We start from the raw sequence: 27,770 nt of genomic DNA on the forward strand, positions 1-27,770 counted from the left end.
AAGGAAGAAGAGGGAAAAAAAAAAAAGAAACAGCAACCTGAAGACCCCTAAAGATACTCAGAGGAATCACTCAAAGTTACGACATGACAGGTGAACAACTCCTCTCTGAAAACAAGCCGGGGCCATGATCCTTCATATTACCGTTTCTGATAAGGATCTTTTTTGGCGATGACGCACAGAAAAAAAAAGGGGGGGAAATGAAGACGCAGCCCCCCCGTCAATCAGTCCCATCAGCTGCTATGAAATATGTATTTGTCTTAACATGGAGTTTGATTCCATCAAACCCATTTCACGGACCATTTCCCTATGCAAACACCTCGGGGGGAGAAACATGGAGAGAGGGAGAGTGTGGAGGAAGAAACACACCTCCGAGGATGGCTCAGTGTGTGAGTGTGTGTGTGTGTGTATAAGTGTGTATAATATGAGATTTAATTGAATAGTTCTGCATCGGTGCCAAGAAGTTTCTCGGTGTATTTTCAGGGGTCTGTGTTCTTTCTGATTGAGAGCTTTGGTTTGTCTCTTTCTCTTTTTTTCCCCTTCCGTCCTCCCCACAGCAAGCCAACACTTGGCCAGAAACAAAGTCCTTCTCAGGTTTCAATCACAGACAATCAGTCAGAGAGAAAAAACAGAAGAAAAAAAACTCACAGGAGGTAGTAGGTACATTGAAGCAGATTGGAAACATTCAGATACGCCTCCAGGCCTTGTCCTAAAAGTGCCAACGCTACACAATGACAGCAGCTCAAATGGATCTGCAGAGTAGACTATTTCTGGAAGCAACAAATTCATGATATTTCAGCTCAGCTCTGCTTTTAGTGTAAAACACAAAGGAGACTAAAATATCTTCAATGCACAAAGGGAATTATTTAAAAGGACACATTACATACAGCATGTTGAGAAATGACATGAAACTTTGGTCATGTAGGAATTAAAATAATAATTCAACTATCTGGTTTTGTACAGTGCTGCAGTCTTTTCCACATAACTATAATGGGAATATTTCCAAAACATTTCTCATCATGGGTTGGGTATTGAAAATCTGTTGATTTTGTGCGCATGCATGAGATTTTCTTCAAGATGTTCGTTCGTCGTTGTAAACCATTGGATGTATGATGTAAACACGGCAAATCTCGCACAGCCACTGGGAGCTACTGCTACAATAAGGCTAAAAACAGAGATCAAATTAATTTTTTACGAACAGCTTTTTCATGTGGCGGCTTCAAGACACTTGGGTCAGTACGGACGAGCAGTATGGAGGTATCTGGATGTTTCATAGTGTGTGTTAATTTGGACGATTCAAAAGTGAACTCTATCCGCCGCAATTATATGAAAATGTGTTGCCAGCCGGACCCCCCCTGAAACTCCTAAAGCGTTTTGATGACTCTGAAAGTTCTCCAAACCCTTCCTTGGCATGACGGTGAGTAGAAAATTGGTGAATTATCGATTTTGGATGAAGTATCCCTTTAAAGGAACACCCAAAAGGAAAAGGAGAAGAAGAAACGATCAAATTTACCATGATTATAATTGTCCCAAATCCTAAACCAGAGGAAAACATGCTTCAGACTGTGTCGATCTTGTAGATCAGGTAGCTTTGGTCTTGAACAAGATGTCAAAATCACTCGGTATCACATGGTTAACGACTTTCCAAAGTGGCAATTTGAACCAACAGCTCTTTAAAGGCCAGACTGACTGCTGCAGCAACAAGTGTTTTCCTGAGAGTCTTCACCACAAATCCATCAACACCAGTTGCTAAGAGCCTCTGTGAAAGTGAATGATGGGCCAAGAACGACTGTGTGTGGTTAACTGACAGGCATACAGTGACACCTAGTGTATTATCATGGTTATTGCAAAATGACAGCAAATGACAGGACAGGAGGACAGGGGAGGGGGGGCAAACAGAAGAATGCAGGTTGATTTTACACAACGTCGCTACTGTCTGCGTTACAGTGCAGATAAACAAGAAGAATTATCTCCTGCATCTGATCTAAAGCTATAACACAGGAACATGACACTGCTAAGACACAGATATGCCATTGAGAGAGTCAGCAGGATGATGACGGCGCAGAAGTTGAATATGATGATGAGAGATAGCAACGGCGACGATGATGTAATTATCCACCGTGATTGTTTGTGTGCGTGCTCATGTCATGTCATGTGCACACTGTGGATGCAAACCTGCTATCTCAGTGTCTTCTGATGCACTGCGGGGGCTATTTGGTTGGTCTTGCGAGGGAGATAAGGGGGGCGATTTCGAGGCCTGTGTGTGTGTGTGTGTGTGTGTGTGTGTGTGCGCTTGGCTATCTGCCTCCCAGCTGCCAACGTAACGGGGTCACTCAGGTGCACTCTGCGGCGACAAGTGGAGGAGTGGAATAGGAGGAGATAAAGTGAGAGTGGACAGAGAGAGAGAGAGGTGGAGACGAAATGACAGCGGAACAAAAGAGGAGGAAGAGATGGAGTGGACAAAGGACACGGAGAGAGAGAGAGAGAGAGAGAGACGGGTCAGCCGAGGAGACAGACACAACAGAGACGTGCTGCTGGTCATGTTGCAATGTGCTTATCAAGATTTGTGTGTGTGTGTGTGTGTGTGTATGATGCATGTTCACACTGCATGTGCATGACCGGCGGCGTATGCATGTGTGTTTGTGTGGCTGTGTAAAACTTTCCCACTCTCCTCCTCCTCCTCCCTCCTCCCTCCTGTGGGGTCTTACCGTCTGTGGGTGGGTGGGTGGGACAACGAAACACACCCACACAGGCACACACACACACACAATACCAATTGTTTTCACAGCACACACACACAGAGGATCAGGCCCCGGCGTGGCAAACTGGCACCAGATATTATCGTGTGTGTTGCTTCGGCGCTGCTGTTTTTAGTTTTCATTCTGATTTCCTCTTTTACAAAGGCGGAGGGTGCCTAATCCCCTCATGTCAACCTGACTGTGGAGGCTGCCAGAGAAGAAAATAAACATTGGAGTCCAACTCGTCAAATAACATTTACAGCAACAACAGACTCTTTCAGAAACGTGCGCTTATGTTAAAGTCATAACTGTCACAAGTTATCTTGGGATTTTGATGGCTGCACCCGACACACACGCTGCAGTGAAAGGCTCATGAATAATTGCCAGGAAGGAGCAATTTTCAGGCTTTCACGTGTTGCCCTGAGTCAAAAGATCCAAACCAAAATATGGACCTGAGTTTGAGGTTTTTAGAAACATGGTCTGAGCAGAACAGAAGTAGGCCTGAGCAATACTGACATATTTAAACACTGTGAAGACTATAAGGATTACTATTGATGATACACTTTGCATTAGTGATGATTTGGTTATTCAAAATGAGCAGTAGTTGTGTTACTAGTTTGTCCACTGACCAGGGGACTCAACCTCTAATTGATCACGGTAACAAACGAAGACAATTTGTAGGACTTTGCTATTTCTATAGAGACTGATCAATACGTAGCTGGTTCTGTATATTGGCTGGGAGTTCAACAGACTAAAATGTAATCAAACAGCTTTAACAAAAGCTTAACCTCAAGGCCACTGTGTTCTTTTAATCTCTCCTCCATTGTAGATTTGTCTACGCCTGATATCTTTTTCTTCTGGAGGACAAAACTTTTACTCCTCTGGACCGACCTTCTGAAAGGTTCACACGTTCAATCTAAAACTTCTCTATTATCTTAAACTTGAAATAAAAAAATTAACAATGAAATATGCAGAATAATTTTTTTTTTTTTTTACTGTTTTACTGTTTTGTCACAACTATTCCTGCTCATCAATCATTTCACCGATCCTGGTTTAGAATAAAATCTTTCTTTACATTAGATGATTTATGAACAACAAAAACATTTTTTACCATTACAACAACCTGCCTGAGGACTACAGACAGAAATTAGCCATGGCTATAGTCTCGCATATGTGTACAATGTCCATTAATACAGTATGCGCTATCCCCAATCTAAATAAACTAAACTAAACTAAACATTGCTTAGCAATAACCTGATTATGTTGTACCTATTCCTCATGGGACAGCAGATTGTTTTATTAATGGTAGAGCACATCATGTTTTCTATACAAACTGATCGCAACCCCATGACTTACGGCTATTGACGACTTGGGACTCTACAAATCTGAACTGAAGATCCATTTATTTAGAATAACTTTATATTTTCACTTTAAGCTGCATTAATTGATTTTTTGAGACATAATATTTACTGTCCTTTTGACTCCTGAGAGAAATATCTGGCTCCTTAGCTGCCAAATGCAAAAAACTGACTGACATCATTAAGTTACAGCTTGTAAGACTAGAAGAATGCTTTAGAAAAATATATAGCATGTTAATACAATACTGATGCAACTTAATGGGTAGCCATTGTTAAGAGGAAGTCAGTCCTTCCTCATCTCTTTTGGGAAGGGGACAAAAAGTTTTACTCGCTCTGTAAATAGCAGGTGAGTTCAACCAAAAGCCCATCAAAAGAAGTAGACCACAGCATATTTCAAGGCCCCTCCGATCAATGTAATACAGCCACAGTGTGATGGCACAGCGCTGCCAGCCAACAGACAGCTGTGAGCACCTGTTTGTCCCACACTGACACCCATGACAGCCATAAGCACATGCCACACAGAGGGGTAAAAATGTAACTGGAGCTGAGAGGAAGACTGCCAGGCCGTGGCAGCTGCTTCAAACAGCTTTGAATCCAGCTATCACACGCAGAGCCTTTTGAGAAGGGAAGCGTCCGTGTCAGCCGCTGTCACTGGCAGATGGAGGCACGGAGGAAGCGAGGCCAGTTTCGGGCTCTGGATGAAGAATTGGTGGTGGCTCGGGTTCATTTAATGCTGTTCGATTGCGAGATAGAACAGCAGGGGTGTTTGACAAAAAGGGAAATATTATTATAACATGAAAATGTCACCTTTCACATGGAGACTGGGGGCAGAAATTGTGAGTCTAAACCTGACAAATGGCATGGCCTAATATTTTAACAGTGGTGGTATCACCGCAGCACAGGAACTGAAACACAAATTTAAGCTATTACAAAATCAAGGTAAAAACATTTACTGTGCCATCAAAGGATGTGCTATAGTTGGACAACTGAACACCAAGGAATGTGGTAAATAAATAAAATGGCCTGATGAATTGATCGTGAAAATAATCCAGGATTGCAGCCCTATTTTAAATAATGCCTGCCTCTATATTAATGAGAAAGCTCTAAAAGCTTGTTTTTTGATGGCACCAGGTGTTAAATCGTAGGATGGATATAAAAAGGGTGTTTATTGCACTCACAGCACTCAAAGATGCAGAGAAAAACCTGGATAATTGTTGAATTATTAACAGGATTTTACTTGATTCACACACAAAATGTGGAATGACAACATCAAGATGTTTACCTGCACACAGACAGCAGGAGGTTTAAGACACTTCAGTATCATATTGATGCCTCTGGTGTTTATTTAGCTCTGCCAGAAAAGTCAAACAACAACTGAAATCTAATGCAGCTTTACATTACCAAACATTTTATATATCTGCAGATTCAATATATCATACAACTCCAAGCAAAATCATTATTATTTGTAGTCACTGGTTGATGTAGCTACTAGCTACACAACACTGCTGGCTAAAAACAACACAAATATCATCAAAATAGAAAATGATGCCGCCCTCATGCTACAACCATTAATTCCAATAAAAAAAATCAGTTTCAACCGTAATCGTTTGGCACAGTGTCGTCGCCCTGCAGACATCCAGCCAAGCTAACCCCCAGTCTGCTGCCAGCCTGGTTGTAACACCATCGCCTCTGCTTTTTGTTCAGATCATGTAATGAGCCTGTAATGAGCCCATGAAATATTGATGACCAGGCTCAACTGACACTCGGGCCTCTATAGGGTCCTCTCAACAAAAAAAACAACATACTAGAAAGAAACACTTTACGCGTCCCGCCCTGAAGGACCAAAGATGAGGACGGTGCTTTGAAAACAACAGATCAAAATCTCTTAATCCTGACTCACAAACAGCTTTAGGTATGAATGCAGTCGGTGGATTGTTTTTATGACCAGGGCACAAGCACAATCTGGCATTGATGGATGCAGGGCTGCAGCAAATCAGTTCGATCAGTTTCTCAAGCAATCATTTGCTCTGTAAAACTTGCCTAAAACCTATGAAATGATGTCCACCAGAATTTCAATTTGATGATATTAGAGGTCTTGCTTTGTTTAACCAACATACCAAAAACATAAAAGTATATAATTTGCCACCAAGGAAATCAGGCAGTTGTCACTATGAGAACCTGGAGTCATCAAAAATGGTTTATCAGTTATTAAAAAAGCTACAGATGAATGATTAGCGGACAAATCACTGCACCTGTAGGTGGAACCAGAGGGAGATATTGAAGTCTCCCACTTACTACAGGTATTTAAATCCTACATTATACTATTCCTTATAGGCAAATGAACCTGTGCAGTATCACAAACGTAGCTCGGTTCAAGGAAGAGGCATTTACATGATCCTTGTCCTAGCCATAAGACTACTTACTATTATTGTTTTGGTTATTTTTGAAAAACTGCAGACATTTTTGTTGCATGAGTCTATGGACACATTTATGAGTAGACTCGTTAGCCATCTTTTAATGTATGTATTTGTATTGTTTAGTGTCCTGTAAGGCCATGTGGGCGGGCACAGTAATGTGCATGACGCTTACATAAACAAATCAATCAAAAATCAATCAAAACATGAGTCAAATCATCCATTTGTGATGAAGCTTGTTAAACTTCAACCACATCACTGACTGGAAGCAGAGGAAGACAGATATGAGATGAGAAGAGATGAGACAGGTCAGTGTCATCAACTTACCTTGATTATCTCACTGGTGAGGACTGTAAAAGTTTGCAAGCTCTTTCCTAGCCTGTTTAGCTTCGTCGGTTTTGTTTTGTTTTAACTTCAACTTCATAAATGCTAATTATAAGTATAATACATGTTTTCCCCTGTAAATATTTAACGTTATAGTAAGCCTGTTTGGTCGACACGTAAACTACACGTGAAAGTCCTGTAGCCGCTGTTTACTGTGGGAACTGTAGTTAGCATAACACACAAACTTAACCTGCTTTTCTTTTCCTTTTTTCACTGAAAACGGTTGTGACTCAAAATGTAACCAGTTTCATTTTCAACACAGTTAGCCGCTGTTCTGTCCATTTTCAGTCAAACATGTTGGTCTTCTGTTCGTATTATTAACGCCTTGCTAAGATAAGGTAGGTAACTAACTAACCTGTGCACTTGAAGCTAGCAGGCTTCCGTCTGCCTCTGGATCACTGGTCGCTAAGCAACAACTGCAAGCGCTACTTGAATGTGCTATGCTAACTAGCAAGCTAGCTCACTATGCTGCGTTCGAAACAACTCGGAACTCGGAAACTCCTAGTTGAAAACTCCGATTTCCGACTTCAATACGTTCACAAAACACTGCTAGGGGCACAAAAACAATTGAAAAAAGAGGCATTTTAAAATAATGAAACAGATTATTTAAAATCGAAGAGAAATAACAACATGAACTTACCGTGTGCTACAACATCAGTAGGAAATCTGAACTATTGTATATTTCATAACGTTTTAATGTATTTTGGAATTTAAAACGGATTAAGATTGTTATTTCTCGGAGAAGTCGGGGTAGATAAGATTTTCTTCTACGATTTCGCCTAGTGGGAGCTCCGACATGAGGTGGCGATCGATTGCACTTTTTCCAAGCAGTAGGAGAACGGTAAGTTCCGAGTTCCGAGTTGCCCCGAACGCAGCATTAGGTCTCTGATACTGGTCGCTAAGCAACAACTACAAGTGCTACTTGAACGACTGTGCTAACTAGCTAGCTAATTTGCAAACGGCACATGGCTCATTATTGTATCATTTGTTTCGGTAATCCTGGTACCACAGATAGCTACGTTTCCTACAGCTGTGAATGGAATAACTACTAGCTGAGACGAGTTTGTAGTTTCTGACAACATGGGCTGTTTAAACTACAACTCCCGCGTTCCCCCGGTTTTGCCGTATGACACGCCACAAGTGTCGCAAAAACAACTGAGGGCTTTGGAGAGGAGGATCCGATCAGCACCGTGTTGAGCGAGACGAGTGGTGTGGGAGTGAGAGAGAGAGCAGTCCAGGCAACCGTGCTAACATGGTGAGTACAACCGGACACTTTTATTACACTTTTTACTTCTAATACCAATGCAACTTCCTGTTATTCTTATTAATTCATGAAGCAAAGTTCTTCAAAGTTAGCTAATTTGATTTTTTAGCAATACCCATAATAATAGACTAGCTTGACGAATGACGTAACCCACCCTCCTTAAAAAAAGTGGTATTCAAACTGCTATTCATAAATATGAAGTTATTTTAATTTTATTCTGAGTTAGTAGTAGAGTTCTGGAGGTATTGAATGAATGCCAGTGAGTGAGTGAATGGTAAAGATGGCGATGGACTTGATAAACCCAAGTAAACCCTGGTTTTGTTATGCAATACACCCCCTGTATAGAAGACAGTCTATTTCTGACATGACCCCCTGCTTCAGTAAATCCCGTAGACAAGAATAGAAGCTCAGCAGCACTTGTGTGGAACAATTAAAGCCTCACTTTTCATACCTGTCTGTCTGTCTGCCCCCCTTTCCACCCTGAAATCAATGCCAATAGTAGTAACAGTATTGTTAACAGTATTGTCATTTTGTCTTGTGTCCTGCAGTCTGAGCCTATTAGAGTTCTGGTGACCGGCGCTGCTGGGCAGATTGCCTATTCCCTGCTGTTCAGCATTGCTAAAGGAGATGTGTTTGGCAAAGAACAGGTAAGGAAGACGCTTTTGTCTCGCTCACTCACGCAACACACTGAATTCCTTTATCTCATTATGGCAATGTCACAAGATGTCAGTAAACAGCTGTGAGTGTCACAAATTGTCTCGGGGTGACACTGAGCAGATGTTGTCCCGGTGGGAACTGATCAGATTGCACTTGCCCGTCCCAGCCCCCCACTCACTCACTCACCCCAGGGACACGTCAGGAGTGTCCTTGAAGTCGGTGGACTGGATCTTGTGCCAATAGTCTTAGGACAACTTTAAAACCACTTGATCCATTTGGCACGCGCAGTAGTCCGTGAGCCACATGGCTTAGGCCTTCACTCTCTGTCCCAGAGACGTCTAAGTCCCCCCCCACCCCACCGCTCAGTGACTGACTGGTCATTATGCATGGAAATTATGATTTGAATTCAGTTCATCGTGTTTCATACATCTCATACCATTCATCCCATTGCCTACTTCCTTCCCTCCTCCCTCTGCCAGCCAATCACCTTGGTCCTTTTGGACATCACGCCCATGTTGCCGGTCCTGGAGGGTGTTGTCATGGAGCTGCAGGACTGTGCCCTCCCACTCCTGAGAGGTAACCATTTAAGGGCGGGGTGGATAATTGATGCAATAAAAAAAAACAATATATTGTCGTATTTGTGATTGATACACTGGCATCAATTATCAGTTTTATAGCTTTTATAGCTTTGTCCATCTTGAAGATGGCATGTGTACATGATCGGTTATAACTTATGAATATGAATGTATTGTAGACGATTCTATTGTTTTTGACTGACAGTGTTTCACATTAACAGTAAACACTGTTACTATGATGACTAGTAGAATTGATTATATTAAGATCTTCCCTATGATATTTACATTATTTAGTCATGCTTGCCGTTTTCAAACAGAATAAGTGCTTGTTTTTACTGGGCTAAAGACACATGAAACAGTTTTATGTAAAGTGCTTTATATTTATGAATGGATGTAATTTCTTCATGCTGGGCCCTAGGGAGGAGAGAATCTCTTCTTCCACTGTATTAATGAAAATACTTAGTGCTACTGAACAAACTCAAAATCAGTCCTAAATATGATTTCTTCACAAAGTGTGTCCTTTAGCCAGCGAGTGTTATTTGATCAATTTGTTCACTTTATGTCATCTGAATGTGTCCAGAATGAAAATCTCCAAGGCATGCTTGCATATCTGGACTATTTGATTTGCCATCTTATGATAACACATTCATAGCAATATTTGTAGGCTTGGAAATTATCAAAAACACACAGTTCTACTGTAGATAGACAAATGCAGTCACAGGTGGGGATAAAAGAGGTGGCAGCTGCATGTTCTTGTTTTCACTTCAGTTTAAATTAAATTGAATTATTATCTCAGACAAAATACACATCATTTTCTTTCCATCAGTTGATTTCATCTGCATTTTACTGTTTATATATTTCTACACTGTAGCAGCTGTGCAGTTCACCTGAAACCTGATGGCTGAAACGTGATGAAAAAGTTTTTACTCCAGGCACCAATTCATCATCACTGTACAGACTTTCAGAGCGGTACGACTTGTTTCCTTCTGTGAAACACTTGGTTAAAAGTGGTCGCTGGTTTCCACGTGTTTTTTTTTTCCGGTGGCATCACTGCTGCGACCACAGTCGTGACATCAGTTGTGAGGCGCCATTATGTGTCGTCTCCATTGTGACCTGGAATTTTTCTTTTGAAATGGTGCTGTCCTTTGCTTTGTTTGGACAGGGGCTGTGAGAGGCCCCTGTATTAACCGACTGTACTGCAAAGACAACGCTTCACACACCGAGATGGGCCCGACAGCCACACAGGGCAGCGCCGGGCGAACACGTGGCCACACACACCCAATACTTATTTCTCAAAATCGCGTCCGCCTGTGATTTAAAAAGGAAAGAAAGACTTGGTTTCATATCGATGTTGTCATAGTGATAAACAGCTGGCTACATATGGTGTTTGTTGATTTAGACAGTGTACAGTAGTAGTTTATTGTTCACTTAACCTTTTATCACAGTGGAGACCTGAACAAGAAGCAGAATTAACATGAGCTCACCATGAATGTACACATCCTGCCTGGTTAAATGGGAATTTGCCCAAAAATGCATTTCATTCAATGCATGTCATTATGTGTTAAAATTGTATATAAACACATTGAAGAACAAAAGCCATGTCAGTGTCGATGAAAGCACCGTTTTTAGGGATAGAAAATGTGAAGGAACCCGTACACCGTTAAAATAATGAATTAATGTGCTGCTCCCTCCACAGATGTTGTCCCCACTGACAAGGAGGAGGTGGGCTTCAAGGACCTGGACGCTGCCATCCTGGTGGGCTCCATGCCCAGGAAGGAAGGTATGGAGAGGAAAGACCTGCTCAAAGCTAACGTGGCCATCTTCAAGAGCCAGGGAGCCGCCCTGGAGAAGTACGCCAAGAAGACCGTCAAGGTGATGATCACACAGGACCTCGTTTCTCGTTTTTCCATTAAGCATCACCATCTCTCTAACAGAAAATGCTTTTAAATGGAGGAAATATGTCCCGAGGAGGAGAATAGAGCTCGATTTATCTGTTCAGTTTAGTTTAAATTGGCTCCTATGTGTCACTCAGATTGCCTTTTTCTTTTTTAAATGTGTGTTTTCAGGTGCTGGTTGTGGGAAACCCCGCCAACACCAACTGTCTGATTGCAGCCAAGTCTGCTCCCTCCATCCCCAAAGCCAACTTCTCCTGCCTCACCCGCCTGGACCACAACAGGGCTCGCTCTCAGGTGCGCTTCTTTAAACCGCCTCCTCAGCACTTCCATTTCTATTCAGCCGGTGTCAGGTTTGTTTTTTTCTTTTTCCATTTCTTTCTGAGTGTGAAAACTAATTAAAAAAGTGTCTTCCTATCCTGTAGGTGGCGATGCGCTGCGGCGTCCCGGCCACCCACGTGAGGAATGTGATCATCTGGGGCAACCACTCGTCCACCCAGTACCCAGACGTGCACCACTGCATGGTCAACATGTCCGGCAGCGAGCTCGCCTGCTTCGATGCCGTCAAGGATGATGCCTGGCTCAAAGGAGACTTCATCTCTGTAAGATGATGTTGATTTATTATAATCAACTCGACTTTGAGAAACATTTATCTAAAACGCAGCAGCTCAATATTCTCAAACTGGAATTAGCAGGACTTGTGATTGGTTTTGTAAATCAAATAATCAAGAGTAAGAAGTGTACAGTAGTTGACAAGAGAAGTTGCTGAAAACAAATTCCTGAAATTGCTTATTACATGAAGTCATTCTGGTTCAACAAACTCACATAACCTCAAACATTGGTCCCAAGTTTCTCAACAACAAGCAGTTAAAATTCATTTTTATGACTTGGTTCAGGTGCAGCAGTCATGGCCATGGGACTGAACGATGACAAAAATGCATTGTTGAGGTTGACATTCAGTTCTTCAAATGAAATTTTCCGAGGCACTAGAAAAAAAGAGAGAGAGAATAGTTGCAAAAAATTCAGCCTTCAGTCTTTTATCTGAAAAACCTTGATAAATAAAACTCAAAGTAGCTGCACAGCTCAATAACCCCTCCACATCTCTATGCCTCTGCTTCAGCTACAGTCAGAGCCAGAGGCACATTGTCCCCAGGTTGTACGGACCGTCTCGTTCTCGCAAATACAATGTCTCAGTAAACCCTCTGTCAAAAATTTGGCAGAGGAAGTAAAAAGTAAAAGATTAGAGTAAAAGTTATTAGATTTCGGTGTTCAAATGTCAGGTGACCTTTGGCCACTGCTCAAGACTTCACAGCAATTATGACAAAATTTCACACAATTTGTTACTCACACAAACGGAAATGAGTTGGAGTAGTGGAGGCGGACAAATCGCAGTTGTAGTCATTCAATGTTCCACATTTGTGTGTTGCAGACGGTGCAGCAGAGAGGCGCTGCAGTCATCAAGGCCAGGAAACTGTCCAGTGCCATGTCTGCAGCCAAGGCCATCTGTGACCACATGAGAGACATCTGGTCAGGCACCCCCGAGGTAAACACCATGTTTATTTATACTGTAGTTTTGGAAAGGAAACGTCGGCTGTCCCATCGCTGCAATCAGACAAGAAGTGGCTGTGGCACTGTCAAAGGACAGGCTGTGTGTGTATGTGTGTGAGTGTAAAACCGTCCATGCCTCAGATGAGACGGTATCTTCATATTTTTACAGGTTGTTATTATGATATTATTGATTTTTGTCAGAACACACACAGTACAGCACAGTTGTGTCTGGAATTAGTCACATTATATTTCTGTTGCAGTGTTTAGTGCAGGTTTAACCCTCTGCTCCTCTCTCAGGGTGATTTCATCTCTATGGGTGTTTACTCCTCTGGAAACTCTTACGGAGTCCCAGACGACCTCATCTACTCATTCCCTGTCCAGATCAAGGTGAGACTGATCTAACCTTGAGTTTCCATCATATCTAGTTGATGTAAAGCCAAATGTTTGTCATGTGTTGTTTTTTTTTTTGTCTTAAAATTGTGAAATAATGAATAACTGTGAAAAAGGCACACTTCCATCTTAGATATCTGTGTTTCACTGGCTTCTCTGGTTCAAAGTTTCACCTGTTTTTCATTTATCCATTTATTTGTAATGGGACTCTGCATATTCATGAACATACAAAAAAAAATATTTGTTTTAGATATGCCTCACTCGGTATCATAGTGTGTAGCTGGGTGTGGTCAGAAATGTGCTTTGTTGCACCTGTAACCAAACAGTGATGTCACTGCCTCTGTACACTGCAGCCAGGGGAAGAGTTCAGCAAACAAAAGATTTTCAGGAGTTGTTTAAAGGGGAACTATGCAAGTCTGGTCGCTTTTCCTTTGTTTTGCTAACCCTCCTCCTGGCCATGTGCATTTGTTTACAACGAAGCCGGCAAGAAATCAATCAATAGAGCGGTACATAACGTTATATTACGACGTGTATATTTGTGTAGTCTTATCCGTCATATCACAAGAGATTACGGTTACGGAGCGCGTTTGTATCGCGGTGCCATAGTTCCTATTTGACTCCTCTCAAAAGTGTAAATGGTTATTTGTTTCCATCTGTCCCAGAATACAATACTCACGTATCAAATATCTTGTTTCCTCAGGACAAGACCTGGAAGATTGTGGATGGTCTGGCCATCAATGATTTCTCCCGATCAAAGATGGACGCCACAGCAACAGAGCTGATAGAGGAGAGGGACACAGCCGTGTCTTTCCTGGCAGTATGACTACACACTGCAGGGCCACCCGACCAGCACTTAGACAGCCCCAAAACTCCAGACGCACGCCTGTGATAAAGAAAGCACTCCACAAACCCCATTATTGCTGTGTGTGTGTGTGTGAGTGAGAGAGAGAGAGTGAGTCAGTGTTTATGAGTGTAAAGTTGGATTTATACTTGTGTGTCCAGAGGCTGTGTAGTAAAAACATGAAGCATATGCACACAGCAACCTACACTATGGTGCACCTTCTTTAAAAATGTACAGCTGTGATTGGCTGGCTTGACTTCCTTTAAAAGTTTCCAATTGATGGTGAAGACGACATTAAGCAAGTTAGAGAAGCTCTGTAATGTTGTCCTCTGCACCACCGGACATCTTCTTTGATGCAACAAAGCTGTTTCCTCTACAAACTCGTTCATTTTGATTGATGCTGTCTATTTCAAAGTAAAAAACAGATCTTAATTGACTTTACTTTGGCTACAAGAGAACACATGACATCATAGTCTTGTGTTCAGAGACGCCCTTTGGCAGAGTTGCTGCACAGCGTGATGCACAAGTATAACTCCACGTTAAGTATACAGTACAGTACAGTTCATACTGAAATGTCCATCAAATCTGTTACCAGCTATTTTCCAATCTTTTTCTCTGGGGGTAAGTGAATGGATGGTTGTTACATATAGTCAGTGATGCACTAAGTCCTCAAACACTGGAACGGTTAACTTTTAAGCTGAAACAATAAAAAAAAAATCAACAATATATTTGTTTTCCAAGTCTGTTGTATACAGTGCTACAAGGGTTCAAATTTTAGAGCCAGATGGACACAACGTTTGTCACTGAGTTGGTCTGCTTAGTGATGAGAATACAAGTACAAACAGTACAATACTTTTAATCTGCAGCAGGGATCAAAATACTCTAAAGGTGACTCTTATTATGAAAAAAACTCAGGCATGGTGCATTGTCACAGTTCCACCAGGCGAGGTCAGTATCTCCTCACTGTTTCACTTACCAGCAGCACAAGAAATGATTATGTAACATCTCTAATTGGCTAAATTCACAATGTGTCATTGTTGATAAAGGCTGTCAGTCTGTAATGGGGACAACTCTACCACAACGATTAATGAGACTGACATTAACCAGATCAGTTTAGGATGTACACTCAAGTACTGTGATTTAGTACTGATTTGAGGCATTTGTCAAATTCTATATTTTATTATTTTTCTCTCATTACAGTTCAGATGGGAATATGGTACTTTTTAAGCCCTACATTAATTGGATAGCTCTTATACTCACTTCATCAGACAAGACACGAACATATAACTATCTTTAACACAGTAGAAGTGCTTATAAAATATTAAAAATGCTTCTTTCTTTTGTTTTGCTGCTTTTCCTGAGGCGTAACTCACACTGTGACCATTTGTCACTCTTCCCTTAAGTTTCGCAATCAAATTGAGTAATCAAGAATAAGGAAATAGTCATTGCTTGCAGCCTTAAATTCAAATAGTACAACATGTACCGCTGTACAAAATGCAAGAGCATATCACTGTATTCATTGTAATTATGTAAGAATGTCAGGGGCTACTTTACATTTTCCCCATTACACTGAGATATTTTTGTTTGTTTTACTTGTAATTGAGTATTTTTGTTATGTTTAGATGACTTCTATGTTGTAATGGAGTATTTTTGACAGCATGGTGGTGCCACTTTGATGTATCTAGTCGGATTTTGACTTCTGTCCCGCCAGTTTTATACAACTCGTACAATAATTGTGTATTTTAAAAGATCTGACTTGTAATGTGCTGCAGTTTAGGGGTCAGATGTGACTGTCTTTGGCATTTTTTATCCCCTACATTTCGAGCTTTCCTCAACCCGGAACCATCAGAAAACATATCGCACGTAGCGGATTTCTATTGGCTGTCGAAATAGGCGTCACAGGAATCCGGCGCTCTGATTGGCTGCCGTCCCCGCCTGCGACATTCCCATTCGCCTCTTGCTTTGGGGATCTTCAAACTACTGACTGACTGACTGAATTTTTTTTTTCATCTTCTTCTTAAAGTTTTTCCACCATTTCGTGTTTTTTTTCACCCAGCCAATGTCGAGTGGAAACAGAAGCCCGGTGTGTTAGGGTGAAAATCTTGTTAAAGAAAAAAAACAAAACACAACATTTACTACACATCAGAGAGCCCAGTCTTCCTCTTCTTCTTCTTCCTCCTCTTCTCTGCGGGATTGCTGCTGTGGTCCTTCAGACCCGCTGGACCAGGCCGACCCCATCGACTTTTTTTTTTTTTAATCATCCACCAGCAGCAGCATCCTACTACAGTCACACAGTAAGAAAATATCTTTAAATCTAACATTTTAATGACATTTGCACGTTTTTTTTTTCCTTTTCCAAACCGAGGCGCGTTCACGGTCGCCTCTTAGCGTCAGCCATCGAAGCTCCCACCTTTTAAACACATAAATAAATCGAGGAAACAGTCTTTTTTTTTTGTCGTGTTGCGTTCACGGACTCGATTTGCGCACGCCGTAAATATGTATTTCTCGACTAATATGTCTCTTCCTCCTCCGCCATCCATCCATCCATCCATCCATCACTCATTCATTTCCGCATCCTCTATCTCTCTGTGTGAAGTTCCCCCCGTCTAGTCAGGCAACAAACGCAGCCACTTCTGTGTTCATCCCATCGATTAATAATTGACTGGAGGTTTGTTGCCCAGCACATAGTAGGCTAAGTAAGTGGACTGGACTCTGACGTATAAAAAGGAAAAAAAGAAAAAGAGAAAGAGAAAGAGAGAGAGAGAGAGGGAGACCATATGATTATAATAAGGCAATAAAAATGTAGGCAGGACCAGAGGTTGGGTGTCACTGCCAGTATTTATGACGTGGGTTTTTTACAGCGCAGGGGCTGGAAGACGAGAGAGGCAGGCAGAGATCCTCCTAGACCTAGACCAGGTCCAGCTCCATGTTCATGAGGGACTTAACATTTGGCTCCTGACCAGAGAGATAAATGTGATCGGATGAATGTGTCCTTCTCTTTTCCTCCCTCGTTTTTTTTTTTTTTTTCCTTCCCTGAGGTAGTAGACAGGATGCCTTATCCTCCACAGCGCCAGTGGTGAATGGACTTACAGGGTTGCACACCTCTGAATGAATGATCTGCTGCTGCTGCTGCTGCCTGACTGACTCACTGACTCACTGCCAGGAGGAAACTTTTCTATTCATTTCACGGGACGTGTGTTCAATGACACCTCAAAGGATTATTTAACTTGAAGCATTCCCGTTTGGATTTACCCCCTTTTTTTTTTGTTTAATTATTATAATTTAATTGTATGTGTTGGTGCTGAACTGGTCGGTACTTGGCAGCTGAAACATGGCACTTTATATAGAAGGTACGTGATGATGTGGAAGGTATTTGATAGTGAATTGTAGCTGTGACTATGGAAAACATCTTTGTTTATGTGTTTTTTTCATTTACCAAAACCACATCCTGGAGAAAACATGTGTTTTAATGTTTTAGGGTTGCAAATCTGAGATGATGAGCCTGCTGCAGAGATTTTAAAGTTTTGCTCCACATACTAAACACAGTCCATCCATGTGATTACCACATTTACTTGAAAGCTGTGACTTCACATGAAGGGACCTGATATCTAACGTTTTGAACGCAGATTGCAGCTTTCACCACATGACCACTGTCCTTTTTCCTGTCACACACGGTGGTATCCGCCTGACTCCAGCAGCATGAGATTGGGAGATACGAGTAGCTACGAGCAGCACACCAGCTTTCAGATTAAACTGAGAAAAAAAGAAAGAAAAAGCTCAGACTAGCTCAGTTGCAGTCCACACAGCTGGGTTGTAAAGCTTTCTACCAGGCGGCCAGGTGAAGCGCTGGTCAAAGTTCTCCAGGTCATTCACTGCTGCGTCTTTTTTTCTCGCTCTCCACCACTTCAGGCATCCAGCCAACATGCCTGCAACTTTACAACTTACTGCTACAGCCGCTCTGGTTTCCTGGCCAAACTAAACGTGCCAGTAACTTCAGCTTTTCTGTTTTTTTTGGGGAGGGGGACACAGTTGCTGATTATTCTCCTAAAAAAATTCTCCGCCGGCCACTTCACAACTCCATTAGGAGGAGAACAGACGCTCCTCCTATAATCCTTGCTGGTTAACTGTCAAAAAAGACTAACTACTACATAGAGACATAATTAGTCAATCATCTGGCTATTACTGTGAAAAACAGTAATTAAGTTAAATAGCTAATGAGGTAAAAAATTGCAAAAGTGATGGATACAGTTCAAGGATGTATAGTTTGTGTAACTGTGGTTGACGTTCTTCATTATTGACTGAGCAAAGTCAGTTTGTTCAACCTATTGATTAGTAGATATGGTATTCTGCTTTCACGTATGCCAAGGTCTTTACCACAGTCACAGATGTCACCTTGTCCTCATCTGCCCTTCGATGACAAAAAAAATAAAATAAAAGTGAATTTAAGGTCTTATTAAATCATAGAATATCAAATTATTTTAAATAATTATTATCACGGTAATCAAGCAGAGGGGCTGTTCCTCCTGTTTCCTCTTTTTTATGCTACTGGCTTTGTTTTTGTTACACTATCTATGAAAGGATGGTTTCCTGTGGTCATGTTACTGACCCTGTGGATTCTGTGGTGCAGTTTCTTTTTTCTTTTCTTTTTCCTCCCGAGCCATTGTTACAAAACCAGTGAGAAGGAAGCTGAGAGACAGATTGTCAAGGATCTTTTAGGTATCAAATGCCCAGCACCTCAAAGTCTCCTTTCATCTGTTCTCACCACCTCCGACTAACCTGTAAAAAAAACAAAAAAACACTGGTAATGAAAGTTATTATCGGTCGGTCTCTGCTCTGCGCGTGTTAATCAGCTTTGTTATTGTGTTTTTATTTGATTTATTACTGTACTCCTCATGCAGAGGAACACTTAAAAACCTCTCAGCTCTTATTGGCACATCTTGGTTTTTGGTTTTTATTTATTTATCCACTTAAAAAAAACAACAACTAATCAAAACGTTAATCTGTTCTCAACAGAGCCTGTTTCTTACTTACAACATGTCAAGTCGACGAAGCGACAACGTGTTAGTTGATAATTAAAATAATTAGGCTGATAAGTGCTTTGCTCACAGGTGTCATTATTACACTACTTACTCTGATCCCTTTAGAAATCACCAGCCTGTGTCAACTACTCAACAACAGAATTCAAGGCCAATATCCACCCAGATGTTTTGAGATTTTAAGGCGAGACACCCCAGGCAAAAACACTGTTTTTTCATGCACTGATCAATTTTGAGATTTTTGGCTATTTTTCTTCCTTAACATGTATTCTTTCATAGACACCAAACCTTCCAGTTTTATTCCTGTCTATATTCTGAAGGTTTTTACAGAGGGGATAGTTGATATATCATTCAGAGCCTGATTTATACAACATTTTATTCCTAAAAACATGGCGAAATTAGATTTTTTTTAGGGCTGGTAACAGTATGTTCTCATTTACAAAGTGATAAAAAGAGATATCCAAAATCCCCTCTGTAAAAACTTCTGAATCTAATATGTCAACAAAATCAAACAAGAATTTTGAAAGTGGCTTTATCCATTTTTCAGATTTCGGTTCTGGAAATCTCATTTACATATTTAAACGTTTGTCTTAATGTAAGTGATAAACTTGGGAAGTTTCATGGTGATATCTGTTAGTTAAGATTTTTACCCTATTCACCTGGCTGTAGTGTCTCCCCTTAAAAGAAATCTGATTTAACTATTAGTGTGCACACAACAGGGACGGCTCATCATCAAAGTTAAGATTATTAAAGAGCTGCGACCGAGATAGAAGATAGAGAGTCGATAAGTTAAGAAGACGTGTGGACCGTGGAAGCACTGAGTCAATAGTCTGTGTCGTCATAGCGGCGGAGTCAAGTGCGTTTGCGATTGTGAAAAACAAACCTCTGATGATCGTTCCTCCTCCTCTGTCCTCCAGGTCTGGGTAAAGGAGTGGCCAACGGAGGGATGGCTCAGTTCCAGGAAATGATGCGGCAGCAGCTGGAGAGCTCCATGCACGCCGAGCTGGAGAAGCTGCTGGACACCACCACGGGGGCCGAGCGAGAGGTAGCTACACCAGCACCGACTCTCTCTCTGTCTCTCTCTGTCTCTCTCTGTGTCTCTCTGTGTCTCTGCCTCCCCGACCATCTGGTAGTGATTTAAGGGGGTGGTGGTGGTGGTGGGGTCTCGCATGAACACTGGGAAAAACACAAAAGTGACACATACTATAGCGCAGTGCCAATGAGGGTTCCACCTACACACTCACAGACACACAAACACAAGCACACACACATACATGAAGTCGCGCAGACATAATGTCATAAAAACAGCCTTTACTCAGCCGTTCGCCCCATTTTCTCATTCTGAATCATAACATATCGCGTCATTTTAGACTCTAGAGAGACACCCAGCCCCAAAGCCGAGACCCACAGCTTCATCCTGTCATGGTGTGTGTGGGTGTGTAGTGTTGGGAGTGGGCACAACCTCAGACTGTGTCCTGAACAGCTGCGAGAGTGAGAGTGAGAGAGAGAGCGAGACTCATCGTCATTTACTTGTGTTTTCTTTGAATTCTGTTTTATTGTAATACAATAAAAAACCTTGAGGCCAAACACACACCGACACACACACATTCATACACACACAAATACACACTGGGTTTGGCAGTTGCCTCTTTCAGACATTAACCAGGCTCAATCACAAAAGATGGAATGGTAACACAGAGAGAGAAAGGTCAGTAGGGACACACACACACACACACACACACACACACACACACACATAAACACACACACAGTCACACACATATAAACACACAAGCGCACCCAGTACTTCACACACACTTTCACTCAAGTGGACTCACTGAAAAAGCTTTTGTGTTTAAGCACCGACAGTTACGACAGCAACAAAACACTGCAGAGAGGCGTTGTTATTAATTACACACTGGTTAAACTGGGCTGCATGATGACCAGTGAAGAACTGGAAACTTAAAGGGGTAGTTCAACGTTTTGGTAAGTTGGCCCATTGCCATAATCCCTATAGTTTTAGGAGTAGGTTTGTTACCTTTAATTGTCGGTGCAAGATATTTTTAGAACGGCGGAGCAGAGCCGCGAGCTGCTCAGAGCTACAGTACACTACGGAGGCTCATGGGATTTCTTGGTTTCCCTCATCAAACTCATCAAATACACAATCCAACAACTCCAAAACGCTCTGGTGGACAAGTTGTGACCTGCACATTCACCACGCTATGAGATAATAACAGAACGTTATGAGACAGAGTTGTTTTAGAGGTAAATCCATGCAAAATTGATGCACGTCCCCGTCGGGGGCAGTTTTTCGGCAAGCAGTCTCTGCATTTACCTTGAAAACAAGCGTTTTGGAGTTGTTGGATTGTGTATTTGATGAGTTTGATGAGGGAAACCAAGAAATCCCATGAGCCTCCGTAGCGTAGCTCTGAGCAGCTCACGGCTCTGCTCCGCCGATCTAAACACAGCTTGCACCGACAATTAAAAGTAACGAACCTACTGCTATGACTATAGGGATTATGGCAATGGGCCAATTTGCCAAAATGTTGAACTATCCCTTTAACACGGTTGTATTTTATTTAATTTCACCTCTAGGAATTGGTGTGTGTGTGTGTAGCATTTACTCTTTTTATTAAAAAGTAAAACCAGACAAATCCGGAGAAAAATAAAATCTGCACAGAACGAAGAGAGATTGAAATTCACTGAATTATGGAGAGGAATGTTATGAATAAATCACCAAAGTGAGGTTTTTTATAAAATATAAAATCATCTCATCCCAAAACAAATAAAACCACTGGTGTTGTTGATGCAGCAGCAGCATCACATCCTGACCCTGTCTGACCTGCAACTGGTTTAAAAGATGTTCTTTTAAATCAAATACATGAACAGATTGACTGATTATTATCAATGGATAATTCATGACGAGGTAAGATGCAGTGTAGCTTTAAACCGTGTTGCTCTTGTTGCTACAGCGCGCTGTAAAACAAACATGTAACAGTGTCATATAAATGTTATTGCTCCAGGTGAACAGATGTAGTTCTGTAATGACTGCCGCTGTGCAATCAAATAAAAATTTCATAGTGTGTAAAGAAGATTTACATGTTTCATCCGTCAGTCTTACGTTCCTTATTATGTCATTTCTCACTTGATGAACAGACTTTGTTGCAGCACAGCAAGCAGACGAGTCGATGTTCACTGTGTAATTCCAGATGATCAAACCCACATTTTACATTGTACAGTGTTTTTATCTTCGAACGTTTTTACATTAGAGCAGCGAAATAGAAAAGTTGGAGCTCCAAGATTATCAGTTTCATTATAAGAAAGTTAGGAGTAATAATAAAGTACAGTGTGAGGAATGTGAAATGAGCATAAATCAGATTTTTATTAGCTTTTCTTGATTGAAAACTATGATGGGAATCAGTGATTGCGAAAAAAAACTGTTGCTAGGGCCTAATCTTTTTGAGAGTGTAGTAAAATGGATTCAATACAGTGTCAGTGTTTAACTTTCGGGCCATGTAAATCAAAGTTGTGGCTGTGCAGAACAGTAAAAAAGTGACTCAGTTAGAGTTTACGGACGGACGGAGCAGAGGTTTAAATATTGTAAATTGTTTTTGTGTGTTTTTCAGGTGTCCAGGAAAGACTTTGAAGGCTTCAAGAACCTCTTCCACAGATTTCTGCAGGTGAAGGGGCCGTCAGTGGAGTGGATCAAGATACAGAGACCTCCAGAGGACTCAGTAAGTGTTTTTATTGTGTGTTTATTTGTTTGTATCTGAGAGAGTGAAAACATTACACATTTATGGCGCGAGAGAGAGACAGAGGGGAAGCAAAGACTCTGGGATTTACATCACTGATACCTCACACAGCTCCTCATGCTGCTGCATCTTACAAGGAACAATTGTTCAGGAATATTCCTGTGTGCATGTGTGTTTGGTGTATACTTATAATGATTAAACCACGCGTATACACACACAAACACACACACACTGTTTGATGGATTAGCTTGTAAGAAGACAACTAAACCAGGAGGCAATCATGAATACACCAGGAATTAATTAACATCCAATAGAGAGCAGAAATGATGTCTGAGCAGTGGACTGTGAGTGTTTTGGTGGAGATGTTGTTGTCGCCGCAGGTGCAAGTGAGATAATGAAACACGGTTCAGGAAGTCCAGCTTGAGTTATAACAATACAGCCCCGAACCCCGAAGGCTTATCACTCATCACAGACCAAAAACAATGAGCTAGATTTCAGCAACACAAATCACTTTGGCCCAATTCCGATTCTATTTTTCATCCCTACTAGTGCTGCACGATTTGATAAAAATGTGCGATTGCGATTATGGTGGAAAATATTGCGATTTGCGATTGCGATTGCGATTACGATATTGTAAATTAATGCTGTAAGGAGTCTATTTGCTTGATTATCAAGCACAGCACAGGAAATAACCATATTTTAGGAGTGTATTTCTCAAATAATAAGTGTTTCCTTACAGTATCTTTGTATTAAATAAAAATAGGTAACTTTTTGTGCAGTTTCATAGTCTACTGCGATGCCATCATTTATTACAATGCCTTTCTCCCCCCTCCCTCCTCTCACAGCACACAGGTACACAGGTAACACAGAGACAGACAGACAGACAGACAGACACACACGCACGCACGCGCGCGCACACACACAACAGAGGAGACGAGAGGAGACGGCAAATTAGTGTGGCTGTTACCGTAAAATAAAAATAAAAAAGACAGTTAAAAGAAAACCAAACACCGGAGCTTTCTGGTCGTTCGCCCCAACAGGCATATACCTCCTCGTTTTTTAAACGCACTGCACATGTTGCGGAGGAAAACACAGTTCGCTCCGTGAGGCTAAAGCTCCACACCTGCTGTAATCACGGGGAGACGGTCCTGCAGCACACGGAGCGCTGTCTGCCAGCTGGGTCGTCACGTGATCAGACCTGCTGGTCACATGACTACTGACGGAGTCTGCTATGCTGCACACATTAGCGGCTCTGCTCCACACACTACAGGAGTTAAAGTCCCGTTTACAGGCTCACGCGGTCGCACATTTATGTAGCTACTTTAAATCGCCAATCGCACTCTTTCGTGCGATTACGTAATCGCACGGCGTGACATCGCGATTGCGATTGCGATTAGATTAATCGTGCAGCACTACTCCCTACCCCTACCCCTAGCCCTACCCCTAGCCCTTAACCCTTGCCCTTGAAACGGAGCTACAAGGAGTAGGGTTGAAAGTCAACCCCTACGAATTGGGACACCACTTCAACAATCACATGCGTCATCAGTCGTCTCTGCTGGCTTTCATATAAGCAGACGTGACGAGCTTTTGCCACAAATCCTCTATTCAGAACCACGTTAACTTAATAAAATAAAATAAAATTTAATGAAGAATGATCGGTTCATTGTAAAACATTTATTTATTGATGTAAATGTGGTGATTTCTGTATAGGCTACAGATCCCCCAGTGCTGCTTCTGTGTCCAAAACACATGAAGCTTCACTTTTAATTCAAACAAATTAATGCGACAATTGTTACATTTCATCAATGAGATGAGCATTTATCTACTAAAAAGAATGTAACTACGCGGCGGTAAACCTTTAAAACCCTGCGGGTAAGTTAATTAGCGGTCGTCTTTTCTACCGGGACGAGGTCGGGAGGTTGGCCGGCTGACAAGCTCTCCGGACGGGGTGGTGTCTCCGTGACGAGCCGCTGATCTGCTCCACAGGTGGAGGCTCCAACGTGGAGCTTCACTTCTCCGAAAAACATCGGAGCAAACGTCTAAACAGCCTCATGTGGATAAACCGACCGCACATTGGGGATCTAAACAGCTACTTTCTCGCATGAAAAAATATTAAAACTTAACAAAATGACGTAATAACAGCGCTACAGTGAGAAATAAATCAGCTGCCGGTTGCCGCAAGATGCATTCTGGGAAACTTGCCATAGCCCTCGGTCCGTAGTGTGCCCCTGAAAAATCTCCGTTTCGAGGGCGAGATAGCCCTACCACTTCCCCCTAACCCTCGTCTGAATCAGAATTGGGACACCCCTACCACTTCACGTGAACGCGCAAAACGAAGGGTTAGGGCCAAGGGCTAGGGCTAAGGGGAGAATCGGAATTCGGCCTTTATCTTTGTTAACAGAGACTTAAAGACGAGCAGCTCACGTGACGAGGAGACATGTTTAACATAAAGATCAGGATCAGAATACGAAAAACCTTTATTGTCCCTCGCAAAAGAGCAGTGGAAATTCATCTTTGACCTGCTCACAGATGTGCATAGAATAAAAAACACAAGTGTAGACATAAAGCAACAGCACAGAATAAATACAGTACAGTACATACTAGGGCTGCCCCCAAACAGTCGACCAAAATGTCATTGGTCGATTGGTCGCAGGAAAAAAAACAAACATTCAGAGCTGTGTCTTGTCAAAATTAAGTCAAAATCAATATGACTGAACTGTATATGAAAGGCTATAAGGCTTTTAATTTGAAGGGCCAGATACTGGAAGGCATGACACTCATTCGCTGTCAGTTTTTTATCCGATGCTGTTACAGACGTTTCTGGTTTGGAGACTCTGACGTGAAAGCACGTATCACTGCTGTTTTCAACGATGTTGGTCGACCAAGGAAATCTTTGGTTGGGGGCAGCCAGCCCTAGTACATACAATAATATTAACAGATCGGTATCGACTAAAGAGGTGTCGATCTAAATTAAGTCCTTTAGCTGATGTTCTCATCGTCCACTCGCTGCTTTAAGACGTCCTGCTGCATAAACCACTGAAAAACCGCATGTGAGCTGCATCTTCTTATTTTTAGCCAACACCGACTGAGCTGAGCATCTTTTCTCTCAGTGGTTAAGAAAACGAACTCTGTCATACACGCTTGTCATTTATTAATGTTAATTCTGTCACTGACTCTATGGTAGGTCTAAATTAAACCTGGCTGTCTGAGCGCTGCTGTCACTACTCATCAAATATTGTGGATGGAAGAGCGTCCACAGCCAATCCAGCAGAGTGAGACATCTTCTCTCTAGTGGATCACAAACTCAGATCTATATCATATCGATAATTGAAGTTTTCTTTTTAAAATATGACCCTAAGTGTTTGGATCTAGAAGCTCCTACAAAATAAAACACCTAAGATGAAGAAGCCGATACCTGTGTGTCAGTGTAATGTGACAGAATACACTGTCAACGTTTTCCTAATGTAAATATAAAAGATTGGATGGGACAGAAAGCCGATACTGGAGGACTCAGATCGGGATCGAGGCCAGAGAGACTTGATTGGGTCGTTGTCGCTATTTATTCTGCATCGAAACTGTGAAGGCTGCATTTTTATTGATATGTTAATTTAATATCGGTTTTAAAAGCTACAAGGAATCACGCAGTGCACCATGTCAGACTTGAACAGTGCTCACCAGTCGTTACATAGCTACTGTATGCACAGGTAAGTTTGCTGCAGTGGTTCGCTTCCTGCTGCACGGATCAGACGTGACCTTTGAGAATGTTTCAAATGAAAATATTTCAGCGTCTTTTTGTGGCGACTGTTGAGGCGCAGGAAATGAAAGCAAACCACACGCAGCTTCTCTGTGTGAGTGTGTGTTTTTTTACTTTCCCCGAGCTTCAGATGATCAAACTCCCATCCAGGCACCTGTCAATCACCGTGACGAGCCTGTCTGTAAACCAAAACAGCCCACAGCTTGAAACCGAGGCATCACAGGCTCCCAGCGAGATAAAGGGGCCAAACGCAACGGAAGTCTGTACAGTTTGAAAAAAAAATGGGGCGATGGCGCTCATCCAGGTTTCCTCAGTCACGTAAACATGTGACTCAACCTCTCCTGGACACCACCAGTGATTACACATGTAGATACGTATGACATGGTGTGGAAACTTAAGTGTCATGATAATAACCGTGACCATACTGAATTTCAGGCAAACAGGATCTGAGTGAGTCCTGTTGGTTCAGTCGGAGACAGAGTGTAAACTACAGATGGGTTTATGTGACAGAGTTGGTGTAAGTAGAGATTGCGTCTCCCTGTTTATGAGCCCTGTGTCCATATCCTGAACAGGTCCGCTCCCTGATATGATCCGATATCAGAGTCAACAACACGGTAGAACAGCCTGTTTCCTATCTTTAAGGTGGCAAGACGCTCCTACCTTTGACCAGCTCTGTGTATCATTAGTGTTGGAGCGATAGAAGAAGAAAGAAGAAACTCCTGGATGAACTCCACATGGAGTCGTCGAGTAGCGAGTACAGAGCTGCATAAACAAATGATTCTTTACTTTCCTAAGGGTAGCCATTTTTCTTTCTCTTGAATATATGTTTATGAAAATTTCAAGAGATAAAACAAGAGCACATACGACAAAACAAACAAACATGCACATTCAAATTCAAATTTATACAGGCAAGAGATTCAGGAGTCACATCTTATGCAAAAAAAAAAAAAAAAGCAAGTAAATAAATAATATAGATATGTATAAAGTAAAATAAACCAAGGGTACACTGCCATACATGATACATTCAAAGAGGGAAACAAAAACACATCAATACTTGCATCACTTAAATAAAATAAAAGAATAAGAATAATAAGAAGTATTTTGGGGGGCTTTTTCCCTTTAAATTGACAAGACAGTTGAAATAGACAGGAAATGGGAAGACAGAGAGAG

At 41.8% G+C, this 27,770-nt stretch overlaps 3 protein-coding genes across 6 annotated transcripts in view; 2 read left to right on the forward strand and 1 right to left on the reverse strand.

Annotated features, from left to right (window-relative positions):
• Window positions 1–7,316, reverse strand: part of wdpcp (WD repeat containing planar cell polarity effector) — a 100,213-nt gene extending 92,897 nt beyond the window's left edge. Inside the window, exon 1 of one of the 2 annotated variants that reach the window (XM_085799436.1) lies at window positions 6,835–7,316. The gene's annotated coding sequence lies outside the window, so the exon portion shown is untranslated. The remainder of the gene's footprint in view (window positions 1–6,834) is intronic. The other variant, XM_085799437.1, reaches the window with a different exon arrangement.
• A 792-nt stretch (window positions 7,317–8,108) lies between these two features.
• Window positions 8,109–14,782, forward strand: mdh1ab (malate dehydrogenase 1Ab, NAD (soluble)). The gene is made up of 9 exons (XM_085799438.1): window positions 8,109–8,146; window positions 8,704–8,802; window positions 9,292–9,388; window positions 11,084–11,259; window positions 11,454–11,576; window positions 11,705–11,881; window positions 12,709–12,822; window positions 13,125–13,214; window positions 13,918–14,782. Exons 1-9 carry the CDS (start codon window positions 8,144–8,146, stop codon window positions 14,038–14,040), a joined length of 1,002 nt encoding a protein of 333 aa, XP_085655564.1. The 5' UTR covers window positions 8,109–8,143; the 3' UTR covers window positions 14,041–14,782.
• Window positions 14,783–15,994: 1,212 nt separating this feature from the next.
• ugp2b (UDP-glucose pyrophosphorylase 2b) overlaps window positions 15,995–27,770 on the forward strand; it is a 42,826-nt gene continuing 31,050 nt past the window's right edge. Inside the window, exons 1-3 of one of the 3 annotated variants that reach the window (XM_085799441.1) lie at window positions 15,995–16,352; window positions 20,012–20,139; window positions 22,721–22,828. In XM_085799441.1, the coding sequence (XP_085655567.1) occupies window positions 20,041–20,139; window positions 22,721–22,828 (207 nt within the window). In that variant the 5' untranslated portion in view covers window positions 15,995–16,352; window positions 20,012–20,040. Of the gene's footprint in view, window positions 16,353–17,373; window positions 17,409–20,011; window positions 20,140–22,720; window positions 22,829–27,770 lie in introns of those variants that run through there. The other 2 variants (XM_085799442.1, XM_085799440.1) reach the window with 2 other exon arrangements.

This window comes from Trachurus japonicus, chromosome 15 (assembly GCF_045865225.1).
Source record: "Trachurus japonicus isolate A0001 chromosome 15, Traja_1.0".
Classification (NCBI taxonomy): domain Eukaryota; kingdom Metazoa; phylum Chordata; class Actinopteri; order Carangiformes; family Carangidae; genus Trachurus; species Trachurus japonicus.